We start from the raw sequence: 26,419 nt of genomic DNA on the forward strand, positions 1-26,419 counted from the left end.
GTTACAGAAGCACCATAAGGTTGTTAAAGATTGATGAATACATTGTTTGACTGGCCACTGCCTGGCAAGACAGCACGATGTAGGCTAATATCTGGTGTCTCAGTCCTCCGAGAGCCAATATTTATAGTAAGCAATTCTCCTTTCCATTAACGAGAGCAGCGTTGGAGTGCTGAGGAAATGGGGTCGGGAAGTGTATGAGGTCATCACATACTGCCTGGGTTTAAGAGTTGAAAATAACATGCTAAAAAAGCTTCTCATGTCAGAACTATGGAAGCTAATTTCCACCAGTAACAAAACAATACTAATAATAATTTTTCCATTAAAAACTATAATTGTTTTTTTTTTAACTGTGCATGTTACACAGTAGAAAAGTACACCGATTTAAACTGATACAAAACTGGTATACTTTCAGGTATTGAACAAACTTTCGATTTTGTTGTGAGCAAAGCACAATCCATATGTTGCGACTGTTTCACTTAATTTTTATGCACGCCCTCCTGAATACAGATTACGTGTGCTTGAGTCCGACTCCTCTAAAGACACCCAGGCACAGTACAATATAAGTATGACATCAAAGGAAAAGAATAGTAAAATTAGGACTTTATTTCAATTTTTCAATTTAAATGAAGCGTAAAAGGTTGTAAGTAGGGATGCACCGATACCGATACTGGTATCGGGTACTGTAAAAGGTGTGTGTACTCATACTCGTAAAAGTTAACCGATACCATGAACCGATACTAACTTATTTCATTAGTCAGAGGGTGGCTGGTCATTTCTGTTGTAGTTTTTTAGATTGGTCACTAGGGGGACATCTCGGCTAAACAGGCACAGGGTTAGGCGAGTGAGACTGGCGGCTCCAGATAAAAAAAGAGAAACTGGAGGCTGCTGTAGCTAGGCTAAACAAAATGTCAGCAGTGTGGACTGGAACAGCCAACTTTAACTCAGGTTTTGGAAAAGCGATGAAAAATGTCAAGAGAAAATCCATTGGCAGTTAAAATAAAAGAGGCTCTGACTCGTTTTATTTCTCTGGATGACCAGCCAATGCCGGTCGTGGAAAGCATAGGATTGAACCGTCTTCTCAGCATACTCGAGCCGCGATATGAAATTGGACACTCTGCAATAATTTAAAAGTTTATTTTATTCTCAAACCTAATTTGTATTTATTTTATTCCAAACAGAAGTGTTTATTTATTATTCTGAAAGCTCGAGACAGTGCCCAATAGTTCAGTGATATTTTGTTAAATTACAATGTGGAGACTGCAATAATTTAACAGAAGTGCTTATTTTTCACTTCAAATTTTTTTTGTGGTCATTTTTATTACGATTTTATTTTTTATCGGCAGAGAATAAAATAAAACCTGTCTTCCAATTCATTGCATTTGTGTGTGTGTGTGTGTGGTAGAAGTATCGGTTTTTGTACTCAGTATCGGCAAGTACTCAGATCCAAGTATCGGTATCATATCGGTTTGAAAAAATTGGTATCGTTGCATCCCTAGTCGTAAGTATTCATACACTCTTTAAAGTTCGTGATTAATTTGATCTTTTTTCACTTACTGGCAGAAATGAGTTTCCATAGAAGAACTTTTAATCTCAAATCTTGAGATTAAACTTTATTCATCTTCTTTGAATAAATAAAGTGTTTTTTCAGTGTGCCCTCTCTGAAGGTTGCAGGTTGAGTTGGTCACCGTGTTTTCCACTAGTATCAGATTGATCATCTTTCCATTAGCCTCGTCCATTGAGTCCAATGTTCCAAAGCATCAACGGCTGATTAAAAGCCGGGACGCCTCCCCAACCTCTATATCTCTGACCCTCTTACCACGGCTCAGCAGAAAAATATAGCTGAGTCACCTTTGCTGTCACAAACGTAAATTCAGCGTGCAGACCTTCAAGACAGCCAACCGCCTCTCTCGAAATCTTCTCACTCTCCAGAGGGCTGAAAGTAAGAGACGCAGACCTGTTTAGATTGTTCGTTTTATGCTAAGCTTGGAATAATTTCTCCCTCCCAGACGGGCACAGTCTAGCTGACCAATAGCTCCAATTAGCATATGTGTTCCCATGTAGAGTGTCTATCCTTGGAGGGTCTTTCAAGGTTAATCTTTGCTAAGGAGATAGAAGTTACAGAGCTGTGCTTTTTCTTTTTTCCCCTCTAATTTTCACACAGCTTCCTCTGCCATATTATCTGTCGCTGTACATCTGTTCCTGCTTTTTTTGTCTTCCTTTTAAATTTTGCTGTTACACTTCAGCAAAAAAAAGTGTTTGTATAGTGGGAATCGCTGTCTACGTCTTCAGCATTTATTGCATTCTACCCATTGGCTTACACCTTGTATGATCTACAGCACGGCTGTTCATCAGCATTTCCTCTTAGGGACTGCTCCTTTCCAATCTACACTAAACTCTAGCTACCTTTGTAGGTGTCAAAACCTCCATGGATTAAAGATTTAGAAAAGACAGTCTCGATTGCCTGTGAAGCTGTAGTTTTAAAAATATTTCTTTTACAACAAAGTTTTATTCATTTTATTTGCAGAGGGGGTTTGTTGTTGTTGTTTTTGGAATACCCAGAGTGACCACTTGGAAAACTTTCTAGCATATGTGAGTGAGATTAATCTGCTTTACATCTACAGTAAAGGAATAGAAAAGGTAATCTTCTCTAACAAAAACTCGTCTGTTAGTCCAGTTAGCTGATCAGATGCTTCTGACTGTTTTCCGCTTTAAATTGAAACTCAGAGAGCATTCTCCAAACTGTGGAACAGCATTCCCCTCCCAGTCAAATCTGCTCCATCCAGCCTGGACTGGACTTAAAACTCATTTTTACTCACTGGCATTTGAATCAGATTTGCTCATTGTGTCTTCACACACACACTCTTAGCACCTACTAAAATGTATTTAAGTCATTTCGTATCTCTTCCCTTTTGTGCTTTTTGCTTTTTGTTTGTTTGTTTGTTTGTTTTTTTTAAGAAATCCATTTTGTCTTTTGAACAGGGTTTTGGTCAGTGCCGGTTGTTAACAATGTGTTAAAAATGTGCTTTATAAATACATTAAGTTGAGTTTGAGTCGAGTAATCTAGCCTTAACTGCGAGTGAAATATACGTAGAAACATTTCATTTGTTTGAAGTTCAACATTAGTTAACTTAGCTAGCTGAGCAGCCTTGTATGTGTCGAGCTCTACTGGCCATGATGTGATCGAGTCAAGTGCGCACAGGCAGAAGTCACAGTTGGGACACCAGCAGTTGACTTGTTAGCTTAGGAGTTAATAGTTAACATTTTATAACCAGTCAACTTGGGCATTGTTTGTGAGGTCAACATGGTCTCTGCCATTTCTAGAATAACTTTAACTGTGTTTTTGCAAGGCTGTCAGATGATGCTGGCCGGAGGGGCCCTTGTGACTGACAGAAAGTCTTCTCATGTTCACTGTCACAATAGTTCCAAGTCCAGATGACACGGTCAATACTCGACCAGTTGCTGGCAAGTTTATTACTAGACTTTCTGTTGTGTCTTAAGCGAGAGCAAGTAAATGGAAAAAGATTACAATAGGCACTAAAAGATTAATTGCTATCTCTTAAAAGGAAGCAAAAAAAACGACAGTAACGTGCTGTGTATCCTTACAGGTGCAAGTTTATCTCTACATGGGTCTGAGCTCCAGCACCAGAGCCTCCGCCGACACAGAGTCCAGCTGCAGCCCTCGGCCTCTGGCTACCGGGCAGCAGACAGACCTCTCGCCTTCCCCACCTGCGGGGAAGAAGACATCATGGAGGAATCTTTGGCCACAGCCCCAGATTCCAGCACTCAAGATGATGTGCCTCCACTGGGTGAGCACCACCAGCAGCAACTACATTTATGTCGACTTCACTCAGCTTATTTTCTCCCAGCAAGTTTAGCTGACAGCATTGTGGTCTTTCTAATGAATACCTTTACATCAGCTAATAAAAGGCCATCACTGTTCAGAGAAACTTTTTCAGACTTGTGTGCAGGTTGTTGGCATTTTCAATTACCATATTTCGAGTCTTTCCCCTATACCTGATATAAAAATAGTAAAATACGATAGTCCTCTCTGCTGAAGCCAACGTACTTGCTTTTTGTGACAACACAGATTAATTAAAGGAGTTAGATACAGTACCGAGCATCGTGAAAGAATCAAAAGCCATTTGATTTGGAATTTAATTTAAAGTCCCTTTCCTCTCATACAAGCTCTTGAATAATCAGCTCCTGTTGTGTCTGAAGATGCCACTTGTGGTTTCTATAGTTCTTAAAAGTAGAATATGAAGCAGAGCCGATTCTATCTCGGAGAAAATCTTCTAACACTACGATCGTGTTGATGTTTTTGAGCTTTTTAGCTCATTGTTTTGGATTTTTATAGCTAAAAATAATAAGGGATGAAAAGGTTTTCTTTAGCTGTCTTGTGATTGCTCAGTTATTGAATAAGAACAGATGAAGAGTCTGGATTAAAAGTTAGTCAGCTTGGATTCTATTCTCTTTTCCATTTACTCTCCAGTTGTGAAGGATGTTAAGGTGCTTCTTGAACGAGAAAGGTCAGGTGGCATCAGCAGCCCGTCCAGAGACGACGACTCCACTCTGCAGAACCAGGGCACCCACAGCAGCATCCTTGATGACAACATAAAGTCCAGTGCAGGTCTCCCAGAGGTCAGCGGTGAAAATAAAAAATCACGACAGCCAAATGTTTGCTTATTCATCCATCCATCGTCAATAATAGACGATAACTGAGTCAAAACAGCGGAGATAATGTTTCCTCTAAATGGCCAGTTGCTATTCTTTGCTGACTCTCTTTATCTGCGTGTCCTCAGGGGAGGAGTAAGTCCAGTGGCCTTTGCTTCAGTGATGGAAAGAGCCGCATCGATTACATCCTGGTCTACAGGAAATCCAGTTCACAGTCAGAGAAAAGGGAAGTATTTGAACGGAACATCCGTGCAGAGGGCCTGCATATGGAAAAGGAGGTAAAATAGCTGGCTTGCACAGTGTTTGTTAACCATTCACTAATCCTTTCTAGTATTTTGCGCTTTGCAGGTAAAACAGTTTCTAAGAGTTTTTCCTTTTCTTTTTTTGACGGCAATAATAAAAGCAATGTGACCTAAATTATTCTGAAGCATCTCTTTGTGGTTTGCAAAATCCAAACAATAGACTCAGTCAATGAATGAGGCAAACTTTGGATTATAAATCATTTATGATATACCGTATTTTTAATTTTGTTTTGGAGGTCAGCAGTGTAGCAGTCAATTCGTTCTTTGGCCATATATTTATTGCTCAAGAGCAATTCTTATAATAACAGGACATTAGCAAAGCAAACGTAGTCCAGTTCTTTAAAAAGTGATGACTCCAAAGTAAACGAGAAGCTCGATAGTTTCCGGTGCTGACAGAGAACCGGCTTCTTCAGCCAACCTGCAACTGCATTTATTGTGAGCCTCGCTCAACAGCGATACCATTTTGTGTGAAGAAGTTATTTAATGCACAGCCCTATTATGCATGTAATCTAAATGGCCGAAGTGCTGAATTTTAAAATGCTCAAAGCCTTTGTGCCAGGTCTGACAGCTGGGGGCTGTCGAGACGTTCAGCACTCGTAGAGCAAAATCAAATGTGCTGATCGCAATTTTCTCTGCCGCTGCTTCTCACTGAGCAAAAGTGTCACTTGATAGAATGGAGAAGGTGGATGTTGTGATGCTGTGTGTTAACCTCAGCTCTGTTTGCTGATGATGTACCACCAAGGTCGTCATTATCTAGAGTGCGCAGCGGAAGGCGACGGTTGTTGTCTCCTTCAACCTTCAGCCCACTTGTGTGTATTTCTTGCATGGAGTCATTTAGTTATTTTTAGGACTCTGCAGTTAGCTTCTGATTCATGTGCCCTTAGACAGACTCCTACACAGTCAGGAAGTACAAACAGGTGAGGAAAAGAGCAGATGCTCAACAGCCTCCAGTGAGATATTTTGTCGCTCTTCCCTTTAAAAAATAAATTCTGCTTTATATATATATATACATATTATAAAACGGTATAGTATATTTATGTGTGTTTGACTTCATTACAGGCCTCGCTAACAAACAGTGATGTGATCTTCCTGAAGCTTCATGCACCGTGGGATGTTCTCTGTCGCTATGCAGAGCTCATGAACATTCGCATGCCTTTCAGGTTAGACAAAACTTCTAATGATGCTAATGTGAAAATAATTAAAGCTGCCCTGTCGAATTTTCTTGTACACAAACAGAAGTTATTTGCATGTAGTGTAATGTAACCCCAACAGATCACTGAGCCTGATTCTTCCAGGGGTTTCCTCCTGTAAAAATTGAGTTTTTCCTTCCCAGTTTCACCAAGTGCTCCCTCATTTAGGGTCAAAATACCCTGAGGTGACTGTGCACTCTATAAATATAATATTTAATAATTACTATTCAAACATACATGAAAATACAGTATAAAAAGCAAAAAAGCTCTTCGTTTTATGTTGGCTGCCCTGTTCCATTTCTGTCTAGGTGATGCCCCACTGTTTTAACACGGTAATATAAAATCGCCAATAAAAACAACACTTAACACTTAATGAGATCCATTAGCTGAAAGTTGTTGCTTATTTCTATAAAAACATCTTAAAACCCAGTGCACACAGTCATTTTAAGCTCTGTGGCATTTATTGCACTGTTGAATAGATGGAAGCCCAAATTGGTTGTAAGGTTGTATTTATTTATTTAATGAATTAATTATCAAGTGATAGCATCCTGAATGAATTTCTTCTTGTCTTCTTATCAACATTCCGTTTTCCAGGAGGAAAATCTTCTACATGCACCGACGGCACAAGTTTATGAGCAGGTGAGTGTCCATGGCAACGTGTAAGTGGACTAAGCAAACCCCCACTGCTGCAGCTTCAACAGAAGCTTCTCTTGCAGGATGGAGAAGCGCATCAACAAATTCCGCGGCTGGCTTCCCCGCAAGCCCATGAAGTTCGACAATGACAGGCTGCCTGACCTGGAGGAGAACGAGAGCTTTACCGCCCCCTTCAGTCGATCGAGGATCCATCAGTGAGTTGTTGAGGAATGCTCCACCCCGAGAGACTTTTTGAACTTAATCTTACACCGCCAGCTGGTGCATTTCCATTCCCTCTTTTGTAGTTTAGCCTCTTATATGCAAATTGGTGCACAGTGTAAAACACACTTTTGCACCTACATATGTGCACGCATATACAAACAACCTGTCAGTCAGAGCAGACAGACTTGTTCTAACCAGTTTGTTTCACTCCAGTTTCATCATCCACAACAAAGATACATTTTTCAACAACGCCACCAGAAGTCGCATCGTTCACCACATCCTCCAGCGGGTCAAATATGAGGAGGGGAAAACTAAGATGGGTAAGATTCTGTAGAATTAATGAAAATGACCAAAAAATAAATTTTAAAAAATACATATCAATGCACTAAATGCACCAGAATATTATTGTATATAAGCACCGTATATTTGACTAAGAAATCCATTTGGTTTCCATTCTTTGTTACACTTTAAGCTTATGTGTAAGTTTTCTGACTCTAAATATGGTTTTATCGCATTTTAATATTACTATTTCCTGTTTATCAATGCCTCTATATAAAAAGAATCAAACAACTAAAAGTCCTATCTGATGCATATTAATCCAAGGCCCATAAAAAATGGCGGCTCATGCTGTCTCTAAAACTCCAGATGAATTCTCGAAATCCTTTTATGACAGACTTACAGGCATTACTCCTGATTTTATCCCAGTGGTTAGTTGTGGCATTTCATCAACAACAATGAAAAAATCCTCTTTAGCTCAAACAGTGTTTCTGCAGGGACCAGAATTTCAGGCGATATCTGTAAAACACCCCCAGCTGCAAAATTTTGACTCAATTTTCATAAGGTTTTTCATGAATGTGTTTGCATGAAACCCGTCTTCTCATGTAAGGCTTGATCTGATTATGCATTCACACGGTAAATTCTAAATGTGAACACTGAAACGGTATGGCTCCACCTGACTTCACTCCTTTAATGATTCTCTTTCTTTCTTTTATTTATTTATTAATTTTTTTGCAGGGCTTAATCGTCTTTTGAGCAATAATTCATACGAGGCAGCTTTCCCCCTTCATGAGGTAATTTGGCTGCTAGAAACCTTTCACTCATTCATTCCCACCACCTGTTTTGAAGTAATCATCGTTTGCTCTCACTTGCGCTACATGAGGCCAGTGGTGATTCTTTGCTGTGATATTATACCACACACAGAGATCATGTCTATGTGTACATAAACATATATATGCATGCTTTAACAGGGGAGCTACCACAGCAAAAACTCCATCAGAACGCACGGAGCAGAAAACCATCGGCACCTCCTGTACGAGTGCTGGGCTTGGTGGGGGGTTTGGTACAAGTACCAGCCGCTGGATCTAGTCAGGTAACTACATGCACACAATTAGATCTGAAACTATATTGAGATGAAAACATCATCATCATCAGGTAGCGATAGCTGAAATATCTTTACATTATCTTTACATAGTTAAGACATCATGATGTGTTGTGTAGCTTTTACCACATACAGGTGTAGTTTCGAGGCCATTCTGAGGGAACAAACTTGTTTTTTCCCATTCCTCTTGCGCTCGGCTGTTGTTCCAGGAGGTATTTTGGAGAGAAAATCGGACTGTACTTCGCCTGGCTCGGCTGGTACACGGGGATGCTGTTTCCTGCAGCTCTAGTTGGCCTGCTGGTATTTCTGTACGGGCTTTTCACTCTGGAGCACTGCCAGGTCAGGTAAAGACACCTCCTCTCTGTAGTGATAAACATGTGTGTCCTGCTATTTTTTATTCTGAGCGTCTCCAGAAGAAGACGCATTATTTTCTTCAAACTGCTGCATCTTTCCACGAATCCTCGTGTGCAGAGCAGACTAAACGTTAAATTATTTTTACATACATTTAGCTCTATAATGTGTTGAAAATGTTTCTATTTCAGTCAAAGACTATAATTTAATGTTTGCTTGATTCATGAAGATTAAAACTAACACGTTTTAAAAAGAGACTTTTTCATTTCATTCAAGTTTATGTGATGGATTATGCAGAAAAAATAGAATTGGGCTGAAAGGTCTGTTGCTTTATTACGTATTCAGGTTGTGTAGCATGTAAATAAGTAATAATTAACTAATTACTTTTGAAAACAAGTCACCAGTAAAGTAACAGGATGTCTTTCTTGGAAAAGTAATCAGTAATTAATAACTAATTGCTTTTTTCAAGTAGCTTGACCAACACTGCTCCTAGGGAATTTGCTGTCTCTCTCAGTCAGTACTCAAATGAATATTGAGCCTCTTTGTTTAAACTATATATATGTTTATATTTACAAAAACTTCAATCATATGCTGGCTGTTTGATTTAAAATCCACTGCAGTGATAATACGGAGGCAAAACTACAAAAAATGTGTGTTTGTCCAACAGTTTATGGAGCTAACTGTAATTTGCAATTTGAGATGAGGCAACAGAGTGTGAAATTGTCCCCTGTACGTGATTATACTGGATGCTGCTTAACTGAAACAGAAAATCCAACGTGCGCAGGTTTCTCTGGCTGAAAGATCCCACACAGAAGCAAATGTTCTCTGTAATGACTTTTCTTAAGAACATAACTTCATTTACCTGAACAGAGATCTCTCACACACTTACGTTTTGCACTTGTATTTTTTAAGAGAACTCAGACTTGCGTTAGTCTGGGTTTTTCTGTGACTTTGTCTCTTGCTTGTTGTTATAATTCTTGTCCTACTTGAATGCTTCGGTCGTTTGTTTGTCGTCCTCCAGCAAAGAAATCTGCCAGGCCAACGACATCATCATGTGCCCCATCTGTGACCAGTACTGCCCCTACCTGAGACTGTCAGACAGCTGCATCTACGCCAAGGTACACGAAAAGGGGGACGAAATGTTCCCAGCAGCTGATACTTGTGATAGTAGCCAATCTCAGTGTTAGTTAAATAAATATGTGTTAAGATGCTGTCTATCGCTAAATGAGTCCAGTAGGATTGAAATATTTGTATATTTGAAGTATCATCAAAAAGAGATTAATGAGGGTATGCTTTGGGGTAGCCCTATGTTTTGATTCACAAGCTAGCAGTTTAGGAATGAATGTGCAGTGTCCTCAGTTTCTCACCCTTCAATCAACTCATCCTACTTGGAAACACTGTGATGAAAATGATATTTTTATCATCCAAAAGTATTCTTAGGAACATACTAACTGCACATAAACCGGCACTAAAATCTTTGACATTTATGCATCTCATTGAATCAGGTGTGTAGATTTTTCCTAAATTTGCTTTTTTTTTTTTTTTTAACACTTTCTCTTTATTGATTTTATGTTTATTTAGTTCTTTATGTTTATTTTACATAAAGAACTAAAGAGAGCAAGGGAAATACATTCACATATGTTCACATATTCCAAAATACACAACGGCTTGTTTTACTTACACATATTACATATTACACAGGTGCATGTTCCATTCAAACAAATTCGTAGCGGTCCCTCTGCATCACAGAGGTATCAGTTTCTAGTCTCTTGACGTATAACGATCCCATCGTTCCCAAAATCTCTCTCCTTTATCCTTCTGTAGCCGCAGTGAGAGGGTAATCAGTTCCATATGATGAATTGTGTCTAAATTTGCTTTTTGACATAAAAATGTGTGATCTTATCTTCGTTTTAAGGTCACCCATCTATTCGACAACGGGGCAACTGTTTTCTTTGCTGTGTTCATGGCTGTGTGGGGTAAGTTGACGTTGAACTGCAGCAGGGAAACACATAACTACGATGTTCGTACTGTGCTGTGCTGCTGCACTGTCTAATATCCTCTTCTGATGTTTTCTAAAAGATAGAGATTACTGTGCAAAAGTCTTGAGCCATCCCTCATTTATTTGTATTTTGCAGGGAACATGAAAATTAGGCTTCTTGAACTATATTCAGGTTGGCTGTCTTTTGTTCCATTCAGCCTCAGGATTAAATAAACGTGCAAACGTGTTTGTTCCCACTCCTGGTTAATATGTAAAGCAGATCAAAATAGGTGGACAGATATTGGAGAGTGTTTCTGCTTTAATTTTTTTTTCCTAAATGACTCTCTGTATATTATTTACATGATAAAATTAACTGAAAAACAACAACAGAAACAAAAAAAACAGATAATTCCCCTAAAAATCATCACGTACAAGGAATGGACTGAAAATGAATGAAGCAGCAGCCAATAGCTGAAGACACTAAAACATTTCAACACAGAGCTGGTCCATTATCAAAGATTTTCACATTACACAGTAACGTCAGTTGTTTGTATTTCTTTTTCAATTAGTATTAATACTCTAAAAACAAAACATTTCCAAATTTTATATATTTAAAAGATTAAACAGACATTTACAGTTTCATTAACACTATTTAAAAGCCTGGTTGAACTGTTAGACACGTGACTACTGAACAAGGTCCCAGTATATGTGCGGTGCACTTAAGGAACCTGTGGGCTGTTCATAACTTTCCTCCACTGCTGACACGGCAGGTGATGAAGAACCAGCAGCATCATACAGGTGATCCCTGGACTCTTCATAAATGCCTTAGAGACAGAAAAATGGAGCACAAAAAATGCACAAAATAAAGAAAAAATACTCAAAAGTCACATTTCTAACAGCTTAAACTCAAAATGATACATATCAAAAAATGTTGATGTTTAAAAATAACTACCATCTTTAACTGGTGTTCCTGCACATTGATCTTCACATATATAATCAGAAATGTTGTTGAACTGTGTTTAATTTGAGTACCTATGTAAAGGAAGAACAAAAAATAGAGTAGCAACAGATGCTCACCAAGGATTATTTTAACAGCGGTCGGCTGTTTGAGAGCCTCTCGTATTCTGTTGTCATATTGAAAACATCTCAGCATGAAGAACAGAGCTAAACACAGCTGGAGGATGAAGATCAACACACACAGCACGATGACAATGTTGTTTACTGTTGAGGGTAAAAAGGAGGGAAAAGGTACAAAAAGGCTTTAACAAATCCGACTGACAGAGCAGGAATAAAACTTGGACCTTTGTTTCTTTATAATTATTATGGGTTAGGGTAATTATGAAGGTAATTATGAATTACCATTGATTACTTTCATAAATACAATGTACAGACAAATGAGGCGTAGCTTCATTCAACGTGAACTAATTATTGGATAAATTAAAAGATAATGCCTACATTTAGTGTTCAAAGAGGCACAAAGTCATTATTGATACTTTCATAGTTTTCTAGGGCGGGCCTAAGAGTACAAATGCACGGTTGAATAAAACAGTGCAAACAAAATCTCATTTTTCTATTTGTTTTCTGAAGTTGTACAGAATCAGGACCCTTTTGCATTGGAAATATTATAGTACCAGCTGATTGTTGTGCTGTGGACTCCAAGTGGATGACCTCTGGTTGAGAAAAGACCAGAGACTGGTTCTGGTTCTGGAGGAGCCCCATCAGGCAGATCTTATTGCTCCAGGAGATTTGCTGTGAGGGCAAAACGACAGACATTTGGATTTTGATCAGCTGGGCTTGGAATTTTATTCCAGCTTGTCATTGAAAAGAAGTTAAATTAAAAGCTCCGGTGGACGAGTTACTTGTGTTTGTGAGCTGTGTATAACTAAATAAAGGAAAGCTCAATATACATTCATATAGAAGTTAAATTTGCCAGAAGAAAACAAATACTCTACAGCTTGTAAAAGCTCAGACCAGCGTTACAGCAAGCTACCACATCCTTTCAACTAATCGCTGGCTTTTTAACTTTTCAAAATGCAATTTAAAACTTGCTTGGGAAGGCACGATGTGATCAAAAATGATTCCTTTGATTTTCTTTAATACAGATTTTTCCCGTTTTTATAGATGTCATTTGCATACTTTGTTACCAACTGAATCATGGCTTATGGCAATGTCTATTGTCTACTCTGCATGATGAAACAAAAAAAAAAGTTAAGAAACAACCTGAGCATATGGAGTTCTTATGAAAAGACATCCTAGTAAACTACAACTTCAGTGAAAAAACTTATTGTCTATCGATCAACCATTTCCTGATTTTTATAGTGCTGATGATGTCGTGTCTGATGTCATTGGACTAGTCTGTTTTTATGTAGGAATGTCTTTTTTGCTTTTATTAGGAATTCAGATGTTATTTACTAAGATCATTTACCCTCATAGAGAGCCACTGAGGCACGTAAAAGAGCTCATCATGGTTCAGTCAATGTTTGATAATCTGATTTGTTGTAGGTCTAGCAGTTAGTTACTAGTAAGTTAGGTTTGAAGCAAACACAATTTGAGCGTTGCTTCAGATGAGCACAATTTGGTTTAGTGGTATGCAATACTGCAAAATTTGGTATTGATCCATTACCACGTAATTACAGGACCATTATCACAGATGTTTAGTGTTTTCAGAGGGAAAAACATTTCGTCACTCATCCAAGTGACCACTTCAGTCTCAGCTGACTGCAGGTTTCCCCAATCTTATAAATAGTACATTTGCACAATGACCTCACCAGCCCACTGAATGAACAATGGGCTGTGAGGTCATTTCCTTGATCATTAATATGCAAATTGTCATGACCATTGATCAACAACCACTGATCAAAGACCATTGGTCATTGATCAGTGGCCATGAGTACCATTCACAGAGAATTGGGACATGGCTGCAGTCACAGCATTGTGAGATGGTGACAGATGTACCCTTAGGCCCCCTCCTTCTTGACTCCCCACATCAGACCAGTCCTATATCCCTGTCCAGGATTAAAAGAGTGTCCACTGGCCTGTAGGTGTGAGTAGATAGTAGAGTCCCGGCCTGACGAGGTAGCTCTTCTGTGTTGTGCCATCCGCTTAGTCAGAGGTTCTTTGGTTTCCCCGATGTATAAATCCTGGCAATCCTCCTGGCACTTAACAGCGTACACTATGTTATTCTGTTTGTGTCAGGGGACCCGATCCTTGGGGTGGACCAATTTTTGGCGCAGCGCAATTTGGGGTTTAAAAGCTTCAGAGACGCTGTGTTTTCGAGAAAATTCGTCTCAACTGTTCCGATACTCCTGAGACATCAAACGTTTCTCCCACTGAAAACGCAACGCCCAGATAAACTGAATCAACTTTTTGGGATAACAGCAGCTTACTTGTTATAAGTTTTGAAGTATATATCCTCAAAATGCTTCTTCTGAATACACCTAGATGTCTTTAAATTTTAACTCCACTATTAGTGTGTTTTGTTGTGCTACTTAATAAAACCAAACACAGCTTTCACAGTTTTTACACAAATTTTAAAACTGGGACTTTCACAGACCTACAATGTAACGACTTGACTTCAGAGTCAACACAAAAGTATCCTTGTATCCAGACATTTTCATTCATGATTGAGCAAATTAATGAACCTAGAGGAGAAAATCAAACTAAAGCATTGATCCTGTCTCGCTAGTATCGAGCCGATAACAATACCAACATTGGTATCAATACTATGGATATTTAAACTGAGCAGCCCACACCTGGTGGGGCTGTGCTGTCTAGAAAATATGCCTGTAAATCAAATGCTCCTCTCTGGGAAAACAAAAGGCCTGATGACATATGCATGTGGCATGTTTTTATTTGTTTAAGATTCTGACTATGATCCTAGGTGCACCTTCTAATGCTGCTGAACTGAGGAGTAATAATGTGATAGTCCAACACAGCGGTTAAAAATTAGGTTTAAAGTCTTACTTTAACATGTTAAAGTGTTGCTGAAGATTATATGGTACAGCACAGGCAGCGACAGTCTTGACAGCAAGGTGCTAAACATCACTGCTGATTATCTTTTGGCTGCTTTAATTTGCATATTTAATCTGTGCTGTGGGAAGAAAGGGGCAGCTTTGATTGTGTAGCTTCGCACAGGCAAAAAATGTAAAAACTGCGGCACTTTAAATAATTCACTTTTCAGTAGAGTATATAATAACAGTCACCCAGTTAGCATATATATATATATTTAGAGAGAGAGAGAGAGAGAGGGCATTCCCTGCTACTAAAGATGTTTAAGTTTAATATAGTTCTGCAGACAACCTCTATAAACAACTTACTAAGACTGAAACTGTTAGTAATATGGTGTTGTACAGGGCACTGGGATCTTGATAGGGAGCTACAACATTTTTACTCTACAATGAAATCTGCAATCCTAGTCCCTTATCTTATCAACTAACAAAGTTAACCAGCTCTTACGTAATTAACAAATAAGCACCTAACTGAACTCTAAATAGTACAAAGTTAAACTCCACATAATAGTTTTTTTATTTCTGTATAATAATTGATAATTCCTGAATACACATAGTTGCATTTATTAGACATTGAACTACACATATAGAAACACCTGCCAAGTTTAACAACCAGTGTAGAATACTAAAGCTGTTTTCACAGCTGCGCTGGCATGTCAGAGCACTGTTTGAAGTCTGCAAATACAGCAAAAACATTCCCAGTTTTCTATTTTTATTTAAAGAAAAGTCTAAAAGAAAGCGCATTAATGTACTGACCTTACATCCACTGCTTCTCGCCGCTTGTCCGAATTAATTTTTGGGTTTGATTGCAGCACAGAATCCACTGAAATCTCCTCATTAAGGTTCCTCAGAAGTTCACTCCCCTGCTGTTTGCTCATACAGCTGAGTGTTCGCTCTGAAAATACCTTTCTCTTATGCAGCTTCAAACGGCATGTGGACATGACAGAGAAAATAAATGAAAAGCTTGTGTTTGAAACACTGAGGATTAAGGCCTCTGATCTGAGCAGTGTCTGCAATAAGTAAGCTATCTGGAGGACTTTGTTCAGCAGGATCTAACTTCCATGGCTCAGCACTGTTTCTGAGTTGTCATGCACTGGATCAGAAAGCACTTTGACACGTGACATTTTCAACACAGTTGAATAACACGGGCATCATATCAACCTCTCACTATTTACCACTCTGCAGTTAGGATTAACTTAATAGTGCACAATATAAAGATCCAGAAGACCAGTAGGCATTTCCCTACACAGTGCAAGATCAATTCGGAAGCAATAGTAAAGATTAACTCATTAACCAGTGTTGGCAGTTTGTGTCAGTAATTTAAACTTCATTGAGATCTGTGGTGTAGAGCAGCGGTCTCCAACCTTTTTTGCGCCACGGACCGGTTTATGCCCGACAATATTTTCACAGACCGGCCTTTAAGGTGTCGCAGATAAATACAACAAAATAAAACTAGTACCGGTACCGAAAAAAAGAAAATTTATTCATAACACGTGAAAAGACCAAGGAAAACCGAGTAAACGATAAAAACACTAACAAAATAACGCTGAAAACCGATAAAAGCCCTGAAAACTATACATTTCACACCTGAGCCTCAACTCTCGCGGCCCGGTACCAAACGACTCACGGACCAGTACCGAGGCCCGGGGGTTGGGGACTGCTGGTGTAGAAAATAATGGCCAAAACACTATTCTCTTACCCAGAGAGTGATGCAAGTTATTTTTATTTAGTGATGTTTTAAAATTTAAACAAATAAAAGCTGAAATGTTTCATCTTTTGTGCCTATTTTATATAAAGAGTTGGTCAAATTACATATATACAGTGGTCCCTCGCTATAATGCGGTTCACCTTTCGCGGCCTTGCTGTTTTGCGGATTTTTTTGTGCAATATTCCATGTTTTTTTTGTTTGCTAGTTTAGTTTTTTTTGTTTTGATTCTTTTACATCCTGATTGCCTGTAGACCATTGTCAATCAATCTCATGCCATGTCTCCTGTACAGAATGTGTTCAGCTTGTTAAATTTACGTAAATCTTTCGCTAGCAGTGAGACTCTGAAGTGCGGCTCTGTATGTTTGTAGGTTTTCTCCCCAACAAACACAACAATGTCGATGAAACGTTTTGCACCGTCAAAAGCAACCGCGGGTGCCTTTGGTTTCATTCTACAGTATAGTACTGGACTTATTTGAAGGTTTGAGCTCAGAGAGTGTTTAAAAAAGAGAGAAAGGTGTGAAAATGTTTATGCATGTCTGAGAAAAGTGTATAAAGTGTGCAATGAGGAGGTTTACAGTCTGAAAACATCTATAATAATTGTAAAAAAAACTTTTACCTACCGCGGGTTATTTTTAGAACATAACCCCCACGATAAACGAGGGACCACTGTATTGTAAAAAGGCATAATTTGTAGAAGCTCCCCTAATGCAGACTTACCTGCGCTTTCTTATTTTTCTATTACGAGTTTGAGCATCTGTAGGCCAGGTTTGTTGTTTCTTTCTTTTTCTTTGCAACACCCAGCAAGGCCAGCTTTTGCTCTTGCGTCCTTCTACAGTTTGTCACAGTCTGGCTGAGAAGCTGACTGTGTGGAGTGAGGAGGAGGACCCGAGTGCAAACACGCAAAACAAATCTTATCTAAGGACAAGCCGTTTATTCAAGGCCGGAAAACATTACAAAAGGCAGAGGCGAAACTAAACAATAACCTAAACTTGGTGACCTAAGATTAAAACATAAAAACAAACCTAGAAACATGACATAGCATGAACATAGCAGACGACCCAAAGAAATGAATGAAAACACACAGACTAAATGCACACAGGAAGTGATCAGGGGAAGTGGAAACACATGGGGAAACAGCTGATTAGAAAGAACATAATAATGTCAGAGGGAAAAGTAAACTTAAACCTCACTGAATACAGAAACACAAGACTTTCAAAATAAAACAGGAAACATGGAGAGACAGGACAACACAAGCTTGACAATGACATGACAGACTAGACAAGAAACAAGACACAAAAACCAAGGAGACAGATGATAGTAATGGCTAAACTAAAACTCCACTAGACCCCAAATAAGACTAACACAATAACTTATAATCACAAACCTTACATAAGAAACTCAAAAATACAGAATAAACTCAAAACGCTGGGTCAGAAACATGACACAATTCTTGCTAGCATGCTTTAAGCAAGCGAAGTTGTTGCAGTCCAAAACTACAAGATGAATCTGAGGGGTGTACTACACTAATGGGTTGAGCCATCTCTGTGTCTTGAAAGTGGTGCTTTACTGGCCAAGTATGTGTACGCATACAAGAAACTGGGGTCCAGACAATAACCACATATGGAGGATATTATTGGAATAATATGTGCAGATATGAAATCACCACAGAACAATCAGTTCTCTGGAAAATAACACTACTAATCCTGTTGGTCTTCTAAGCACGGATGGTAGGAGGGTCTAAAGTTTTTCTGATCATCAATTTTAGGGTAAGTGAATCCAGATACAGGAAAACTGCCCTCAGTATACTGAACTTGCTTCATACTACAAAGCCTGGATTATGTGTTTAACAGAAAACTCAGACTTAGCTTTCTGACCCATGCACTTTGCTTTTTATTACAAGTATCTGTCTTGTTGATTAATATCAGGCCAAATATTTAAAGATTGTGACGATTTCTTCATTATTCAGACTTGTACATCTAAATTTGAAGCATGTTATCTGCAAAAACATGACGAGCTCATCAATAATGTATTGTTTACATAATGACAGAAGAAGCATCTAACAGAAGAAATTTAATAGAAAGTTGATTAGTGCTTGGTAGGAGCCATATAATCCCATCCTGGGGACTGTTTAGGATGCAATGCAAACGTTTTTGTTCATGTCTTCCAGCAACGGTCTTCCTGGAGTTCTGGAAGAGACGCAGAGCTGTCCTCGCATATGACTGGGACCTCATTGACTGGGAAGAAGAGGAGGTAAAAGTCCTGTAGCTTATCTGCTCCCTTTAACATAAATAAATAGTATGAAAAGAAATTAGGAGGGAAAAGATAGTCGATTATATTTCTAGTTGTTTCTTTTTTTCTTGAACAAGCACTTCTTCCCTGAAGAAATGTTGGCCTACTCATACCCTTTTCAGTCCATGTCAATCTCAAAGCATATATTTAAAAAGGTGGAGATGGTGTACTAAGAGCTTGTGTCAAGTCTGTCTCAGTTCATTTTATGAGTCACTGAAAATCTGCAGCTCTACAATGAAAGCTCGAACAAACTAAAGACCCACACAGCTGTCATAATGTAATTTCTGTGGGTTTTTATGTTCTCTCCTGTCTTGTGTATCAACCTCCAACCATCATCTGTCAATCACATAATAGATAGTGATTGTGTTCTTTGAAGGCTGCTCTTCTTTCGATGTAAATGTGATTCAGAATTTCAATCTGCTTTGTAGAAGACAGGCTTTTGTTCAGAGCTAGAGGATATAAGGGTGGTTTGCAGCCACTTGGTTGTGCCTCTACACTGTCCCAGCTTGGCTATTATATCCTGTTGCTATGTGTCAGGTACCTTTGGACACAGCCTGCAGTTTGAGTTCTGTTGGCTGTGCTAGACTCTTACCCAAATCTGGTGCTTAGGGCCGGTTCTTGTGCTGCCATGATCAGAACCTCTGTGGCCTTTTCTAGCCACTGGTAGGATTTCTTGACGTCAGAGACTTCCTCTATCTGTTGGTGGTACATCCCATGATACCCATGATCTGTGCTTTACACAGTTCGTATTAAATATTTGTGCTGATACCCTGAAGAAGAAGCTTTCTCCGTGGTAACCCTTTTTAAAAAAGGTAGTACTTGTTCAGTCTTTTTCTAATTGCATTGACATGTCATGTCATTTATCCCACTAACTGAAGTCTGTTGAGTCCTTACGCTTTCCACTTCTTTGAAGATTGTGTTAATACGTACCTCAATGCTATAGTTACTTTATCTGTGAACTGCCTGTGACTTGCACCCTCAACTATGCAATCCTGTGAAAAACTTCTCAGCAGAAATGGCTGCTAACCAGTAGCTAAATGTGCGCTTTCTTACTGCAGTTTATGCTCATATGTGTAGTCTGTTATCTTTCAGGAAGAAATACGCCCACAGTTTGAGGCCAAATACTCAAAGAAGGAGAGGATGAACCCTATATCTGGAAAACCTGAACCTTACCAGGCCTTCTCTGACAAATACAGTCGCCTCATCGTTTCCACATCTGGAATATTCTTTATGGTGAGTTTCTGGAGCAAGTGAGCATTAAGTAAAAGATGTGTTACTAAATGTGCCAACTGCTTTTTGTCTGCAATTACAATTTCCATTGTTCCATCTAAAACTAGACCTCTCAGTTTATAGACTGAAATATTCAGTTATCATATATACATTCATATGTATTTACAGTTGAAATGTTCTCTTTTTCTTGTCACTGTCACGTCACAGATATTGGTGGTGATTGCTGCCGTGTTTGGCATCGTCATTTACCGAGTTATCACTGTCAGTACCTTCGCTGCCTTCGGCTGGGCTCTCATCAGGAACAACTCTCAGGTAGCGACCACGGGCACGGCAGTCTGCATCAACTTTTGCATCATCATGCTCCTTAACGTGGTACGTTTCTGCTCTTTTTTTCGACTGCACTGTGCAGAAGTAGAGCAATGACGAAATAGTTAATGCATTTATTTCAGGTTGCAGTAATGATAAATACTGTTTTAAATGTAACGGCTAATTCATGCATTGTATGAATAGTTACACAGATACATATAAGATTATCATTATTTTGATAGCTTTCTAACGCTTTTAACAGCATTTTTAGACAATAAATTTACTGTATGGAATTTAAATGTAAAGCCTTGAGAAATACATTTAATTTCACCTTTTTTTTACAGCTTTATGAAAAAGTTGCTCTGCTTCTTACCAATTTAGGTAAGCTGGTGACACACAATTTTGCAATTTCTTTTTGTATGAATAATGTTACGATATTCTTAAAATAAACTCCTTCTTTCTGTTTAACCACAGAGCAACCGAGGACAGAGTCCGAGTGGGAGAACAGCTTTACTTTCAAGATGTTCCTTTTTCAGTTTGTCAATCTTAACAGTTCAACTTTCTACATCGCCTTCTTTTTGGGAAGGTGAGTAAGTCACAGGCAATTCACGAATACAGGACAGGACCAGTATTAGTTGAATCATGTAACCAGTTTCACACAAATATACGTAGCTGAGTTCCTATTACTTATTCTTACACTGGCTAGTTGCCTTGTTTAGCAAGGGGCCTGTATATTTTACTGTGATATTAAAGTCATATATAATTAGGGAATATCCAAAAGTCTTAAACAAAATATACTGAATCCTTTAGTACAGCTGACCTATAAGAAAGACAAAAAAGCAATCACCTGTCATGGTTTCCCTCCACCAGAGTGTGAATGTGAGAGTGAATAAATAGTGGAATTGTAAATCGCTTTGAGTGTCTAGAAAAGCGCTATATAAATGCAATCCATTATTATTATTTAAATCAGAATAGCCTTCATACATTTTAAAGAGATGTTTTTGGGGGGGGATTGCTTGAATTGCTTGTATAGTTGTGAATAACCCATTGACAGTTAGCTGCAGAGATTAAGTTTTATATTAGTTTAAACAGGAAGAGCATTTGTAAACTTTTGAAAATAGAAGTCTGTGGGGATTGCCTTTTTTTTTTAGCCAGCTTCAAGTGGCCGTTCGAGGAACTGCAGTTTTTGGTGCATGATCGTATGCTTCATCTTTCAGCCTTATAGGCTGCTGCTTGGGGATAGTTATCCTGATACCCTTTGAAGAGTTCACCTTTTGTGTGATTAGGGACCAATTGGAATTTTCCTGACGGTCAATGATAGTACTGTATGTGTAAATTATACCGTTGACGTTCAAATGCTGGTTGGTTGTTGGTTAGGTAAAAAATGTAAAATGTAGCTTACAAAATGTAACCTAATGCAGCGCAGTGTATCTCATTGAATCTATAACAGCATTGTATATTTAGTGTACTTCTGTTCTCGAAGCCTATTTGTTTACACACATTATTGTGAGCACTTAGATCAGGGGTGGGCAATTCCAGGCCCAGAGGGCCGGTGTCCTGCAGGTTTTAGATCTCACCTTGGGTCAACACACCTGAATCACATGATTAGTTCGTTACCAGGCCTCTAGAGAACTTCAGGACATGTTGAGGAGCTAATTTAGCCATTTAAATCAGCTGTGTTGCTTCAAGGACACATCTAAAACCTGCAGGGACTCGTGGCCTGGAGTTGACCACCCCTGACTTAGATTAATCTTCCAGCTTTTATTTGTTACATGAAATAAAATGCATTTAAAGCCATCAAAACTGTCCTATTAAGTACAGTTAGGAATAGGTTTAAGGTTTTCTGGATCTTGCAATTATCCAAGAGTAATAAGGTGTCACAGGAAAATTATTTAATCTCTCTTAAAAGGACAACCAAAGGGATACAAAGATTTCTCAGGTCTTTCAGTACCAGAAAACTGCCATTTTGCATTATCAAGGCTTTCAAATCTAGAAGAGTTTTTATTTTTCAGTGACATCTATAATTTCAACCATCGGGTCCATTTTGATACATTTTACAGACTTTGAGCAAAGCCGTCTCTGGGCTTAACGTAGCTTATAGTGACGCTAAACATGTAGCTCTAATTGTGTGCTCTTTTATTACTCCTTACTCCTGTTGTTTTTTTCGACCCTTGGTCTACAGATTCACAGGTCGACCTGGTGCATATCTGCGTCTCATAAATCGCTGGAAACTGGAAGAAGTGAGTAAAGACTTCCCTTTTCCCAGTGGGGAATAATCTCAAGGCATTATGGATTGACATATTTCTAAATTGGGCATTAAGCTATTACTGTATGGCTAACCACCAGGCATTTAACCCCCATCATTAGTAAGTGGTACTTCTGGGAACATGCAGGGAAATAATACAGTGGAGTGGTCTAAGGGGACAAAAGGCCTGAGCCGACGCTTTTAGGTGCTGAGCTAATGTTTTCCCTCAGCAGCAGAAATGGAAAAAGTCTCTATAATGTGACATGTACAGTACAAGTGTAGCCTCAGTCAGCCTTTCATTCCCATGCAGAACCATTATTGTCCTTAAAGACATTACTGCCTCGGTTGCACATTTAAAAAGCTGCTAAAGTTTGCAGGCATAAATCATAATCGTAAGTGTATGAAAAATAATTACAGGTTGTGACTATAGCCTTTCCAAAATAAACTCCACTTGCATTGCTGCAGTGGGTGTTTTCCAGCAAGTGATGCTTGCAAATCCTGTTAGACTCATGCTTATAACAGTGACTAGTTCTAGCCATCCTGGATTCCTTCTTGAAAAGGAAACTCTTTTGTTTACACTTTAAAACACCATGTTGGCAAAGGCTAAAGTTTGATTTCATGCTATCTCTTTCTTGTCTCCTCAGTGCCATCCTAGTGGCTGTCTCATTGACCTCTGTATGCAGATGGGAATCATCATGGTGCTAAAACAGACGTGGAACAACTTTATGGAGCTCGGCTACCCGTGAGTTCCGTTTGCCGCTGTAACCTTAAAATAATATAAACCTGTTATGTGTTTAGACAAAAAGCAGCATCTGGTGTAAAAATATATGGAGCTAGTTACTATGGCAACCTCTTACGTGTATGTATATGGAGTAACTACAAAAATATATAATTCTAGCCCATTACTAGCCCATTTTATTTAATGCTGAATTGCAAATGCATCTTGCTATCCAAGCTAGCTAGCCAGTGCTAGCATTAGCTGGCAACTCTCTAACTCTACGTCATCTGAAAACTTGAAAAAAACAAACCAAAAAAAACACAGTTATGGCAAAATTGTCAAACTGTTGTTCACAGCTGGGTACATCACAGTGGGTACATCCGCCGTTTATGTTATCTATGTTGTTTATCTATGTTGGTCAAGAAACGGTAGTGTCAGACTGAAAAGATGCTGAAAGCATCTGAATCTATTGCCATGGTAAACATTCATGATCCCCAGGCAATGAATCCTGCTTTTCTAACTTTGTGATTCATCATCTACATCATCATAAAGTGTTTTTCTCTTTCGTGCTTTTTATAAATTTATTTATTTATTTATTTTTAAATCAAACATTTGGCCAGTACTTACTTATGGTCATTTACCTAGCTAATAACATACCCATATTACTCAACTGTGCTTGTGTGCAGCTCCAGTTACCATATGGTTACATGTACTGTGTTTAAGAACAGATCCGGAGAGCTTTTAAACTTGAAAACAGCAGTCTCTCGTGTTCCGAAGCACCTGGACTTAGTGTAGTTACACAAGAAGATCATGCCCAGTTGTTGTTGTTTTTTACTCAGACTGATGCAGAACTGGTGGACGCGGCGGAGGCTGAGGAGAGAACACGGCCAAAATGCAAAGGCCGGCTTCCCACAGTGGGAGAGGGATTTTAACCTGCAGCCAATGAATGCCTATGGACTGTTTGATGAATACCTGGAGATGAGTATGTTGGATGCAAGCACAATATGAATGAAATACGCTTTGCTGGTAACCTTTGATATCAGTTTTGTATTTTAAGGTTATCCTAAAATGCACTCTACAGTTTAATCTTCAGAATTTATCTAAACAGTTTTTTTTATCTTGGTCCCAGCAGCTTCAATCCATGTTATGTAATTCTGACACTGCACTATATTGAATTAGAGCTAGAAGCTTTTCCACGTGCTTTAAGGAGCTTTAAGGTGCATTTGATGTTTTTGATCATTGTTTTGGATTTTCATCCTACAGTTTTTAAGTTCACCCATTCCCAGATTTGAAATTGCTCAAATAAATCCACTATACGCTTTAGTCATAAAGAGCTGAACAGGACAGAAACTACTGTCTACATTCCACTACATTCCAGTCAAAAAAAAAACAGTTTGAAAGCATGATGAAGATCTAAAGGAGATGTTGTTCAAGGTAGCTAGTTTACCTTTATACAGTCTGGCTTCATTAAACCTAATAACCACAATCAGGCCAAACTTTCTCACAACACTGGTTTTCAACTCGATAAATAAAGGTCAGGGTCAACAGTATCATTCCTTCATATTTGTGCATGAGTAGATATGATTGTAAAGCCCTTAAATGTATCCCTATTCTTTATGATCCAGCCATGGTGATGTCAAACAGCCAAAAACCTACAGCCAGTAGTAAACAAACAGAGCCTTTTTTAATATCTGTGCACTGAGGTCTGCTCGATCTTTGAGTGGTCAATAGACAGAGATTTTATAAATGTAGCTTGCTCAGGGTAGCAAGCTACTGTGCAGCATAAATGTCTGGATTTACCATTGTCAATAGAAAATTGTATTTGTTTAGTCAGCATAAGCTTTTAATGATATAAGTTTATTTGTGATAGAATGCTGCATGATGATCTTTTCCTTGCTTAGAACTGATTGTTCTTTATGAAACGTGTTCTTCCCACAAGCGATAGTAAGAAGTTGAACAAGCAGTTCTGACCTTACACACACACACACACACACACACACACACAATCACATATGCACATGCTTATGTCACTGAACGAATGTTTTCTTTTCTCTTGTATAAATAAAGAAAGCAGGACGGTGACAAACCACAAGTCCGTGAGTGTCTCTTACATGTACGAGCGCTCTGTCACTTGTCCTCGCAAGTAAAGACAACTGCAGTGTTTGTGTTTTCTAACTCAAGTGTCTCAGGAATTGCGGGGTGATTTTAAGAAATCCCCTCTCAACCATGGCAACCACAAATCCTGCTTGTAATTAAATTGAGTAGAAATCACAACAACCGTCGCCTCAATGTGCTTCTTATTGTAAGGTAAAGACCCAACAATAATGCAGACAAAACCCCGTCAATCAGACAGCCCTCTATGAGCAAGCACTTGGCGACAGTGGGAAGGAAAACCTGGCCTTTAACAGGAAGAAACCTCAAACAGAACCAGGCATCTGCCATGGCCGGCTGTAGTGCAGGCCTCTGAAGTCTTGCACTGTTTGTTTCAGTTTTACAGTTTGGCTTTACCACCATCTTCGTGGCAGCTTTCCCTCTGGCCCCTCTCTTGGCGCTGATCAACAACATCATCGAGATCCGTTTAGACGCTTACAAGTTTGTCACACAGTGGCGACGCCCTCTGCCATCACAAGCCAAAGACATAGGTAAAGAGTAAAATGCAGTACGTTCCTTTATTACAGAAACACTTTCCTGTTTGTGGGGTGTCTTTGAAATCATTCTTTATTGGCAGGGATCTGGTATGGCATTTTGGAGGGCATCGGCATCTTGTCCGTCATCACCAACGCCTTTGTGATCGCCGTTACCTCGGACTTCATCCCCCGCCTTGTTTACGCCTACAAATACGGACCCTGCGCTGGTCAGGGCCGAGCAGGGGAGGGGTGAGGAATGATTTTACAGTTTTTGCTTTAATTCTGTGTTGCTGCACGCTGCAGTTGGTAAAATCATTTCCCATATGTGCCGCAGGTGCATGATGGGTTACGTCAACGCCAGTCTCTCAGTTTTCCGGGTGTCAGATTTTGAGAGGAGGTCGCACCCCAGGACGAATGGCTCGGAGCTGTTTGGAGAAGCCGTGAAGTACTGCAGGTGGTGTGAGAAGTGAAAAGCTGTTATTTTGAGGCAGCTGTATGTAGAAAACAGAAACACTGTGGAAAGAGACGTTGTTTATTTTAAAAAGGCTTCAGCTTAAAGCACAG

At 39.1% G+C, this 26,419-nt stretch overlaps 2 protein-coding genes across 4 annotated transcripts in view; one reads left to right on the forward strand and one right to left on the reverse strand.

Moving 5' to 3' along the window:
- Window positions 1-26,419, forward strand: part of LOC146498613 (anoctamin-4-like) — a 64,969-nt gene that overhangs the window by 22,404 nt on the left and 16,146 nt on the right. For both annotated transcript variants that reach the window (XM_085137458.1, XM_085137459.1), the window contains 23 exons: window positions 3,606-3,806; window positions 4,490-4,638; window positions 4,800-4,949; window positions 6,033-6,133; window positions 6,758-6,802; window positions 6,880-7,011; window positions 7,232-7,338; window positions 8,033-8,088; window positions 8,266-8,387; window positions 8,606-8,740; window positions 9,769-9,865; window positions 10,663-10,723; window positions 18,608-18,690; window positions 19,822-19,962; window positions 20,167-20,331; window positions 20,610-20,646; window positions 20,740-20,851; window positions 22,448-22,505; window positions 23,155-23,252; window positions 24,068-24,210; window positions 25,718-25,870; window positions 25,957-26,104; window positions 26,190-26,309. In XM_085137458.1, the coding sequence (XP_084993584.1) occupies window positions 3,606-3,806; window positions 4,490-4,638; window positions 4,800-4,949; window positions 6,033-6,133; window positions 6,758-6,802; window positions 6,880-7,011; window positions 7,232-7,338; window positions 8,033-8,088; window positions 8,266-8,387; window positions 8,606-8,740; window positions 9,769-9,865; window positions 10,663-10,723; window positions 18,608-18,690; window positions 19,822-19,962; window positions 20,167-20,331; window positions 20,610-20,646; window positions 20,740-20,851; window positions 22,448-22,505; window positions 23,155-23,252; window positions 24,068-24,210; window positions 25,718-25,870; window positions 25,957-26,104; window positions 26,190-26,309 (2,614 nt within the window). The remainder of the gene's footprint in view (window positions 1-3,605; window positions 3,807-4,489; window positions 4,639-4,799; window positions 4,950-6,032; window positions 6,134-6,757; window positions 6,803-6,879; window positions 7,012-7,231; window positions 7,339-8,032; window positions 8,089-8,265; window positions 8,388-8,605; window positions 8,741-9,768; window positions 9,866-10,662; window positions 10,724-18,607; window positions 18,691-19,821; window positions 19,963-20,166; window positions 20,332-20,609; window positions 20,647-20,739; window positions 20,852-22,447; window positions 22,506-23,154; window positions 23,253-24,067; window positions 24,211-25,717; window positions 25,871-25,956; window positions 26,105-26,189; window positions 26,310-26,419) is intronic.
- LOC146498614 (uncharacterized) lies at window positions 10,323-16,406 on the reverse strand. Of its 2 annotated transcripts, XR_014870129.1 has the most exons (4): window positions 15,489-16,386; window positions 12,357-12,474; window positions 11,803-11,946; window positions 10,324-11,549 (listed from the first exon to the last, which is right to left on the reverse strand). XR_014870129.1 is itself a non-coding variant. In XM_085137462.1 (3 exons), the coding sequence occupies exons 1-3, from the start codon at window positions 12,496-12,498 to the stop codon at window positions 11,410-11,412; spliced, it is 426 nt and encodes a 141-aa protein (XP_084993588.1). In that variant the 5' UTR covers window positions 12,499-16,406; the 3' UTR covers window positions 10,323-11,409. The 2 variants fall into 2 exon arrangements, 1 of the variants encoding a protein (XP_084993588.1); XM_085137462.1 differs by having other exon boundaries at window positions 10,323-11,549; window positions 12,357-16,406.

Source organism: Neolamprologus multifasciatus, chromosome 17 (assembly GCF_963576455.1).
Source record: "Neolamprologus multifasciatus chromosome 17, fNeoMul1.2, whole genome shotgun sequence".
Lineage (NCBI taxonomy): Eukaryota > Metazoa > Chordata > Actinopteri > Cichliformes > Cichlidae > Neolamprologus > Neolamprologus multifasciatus.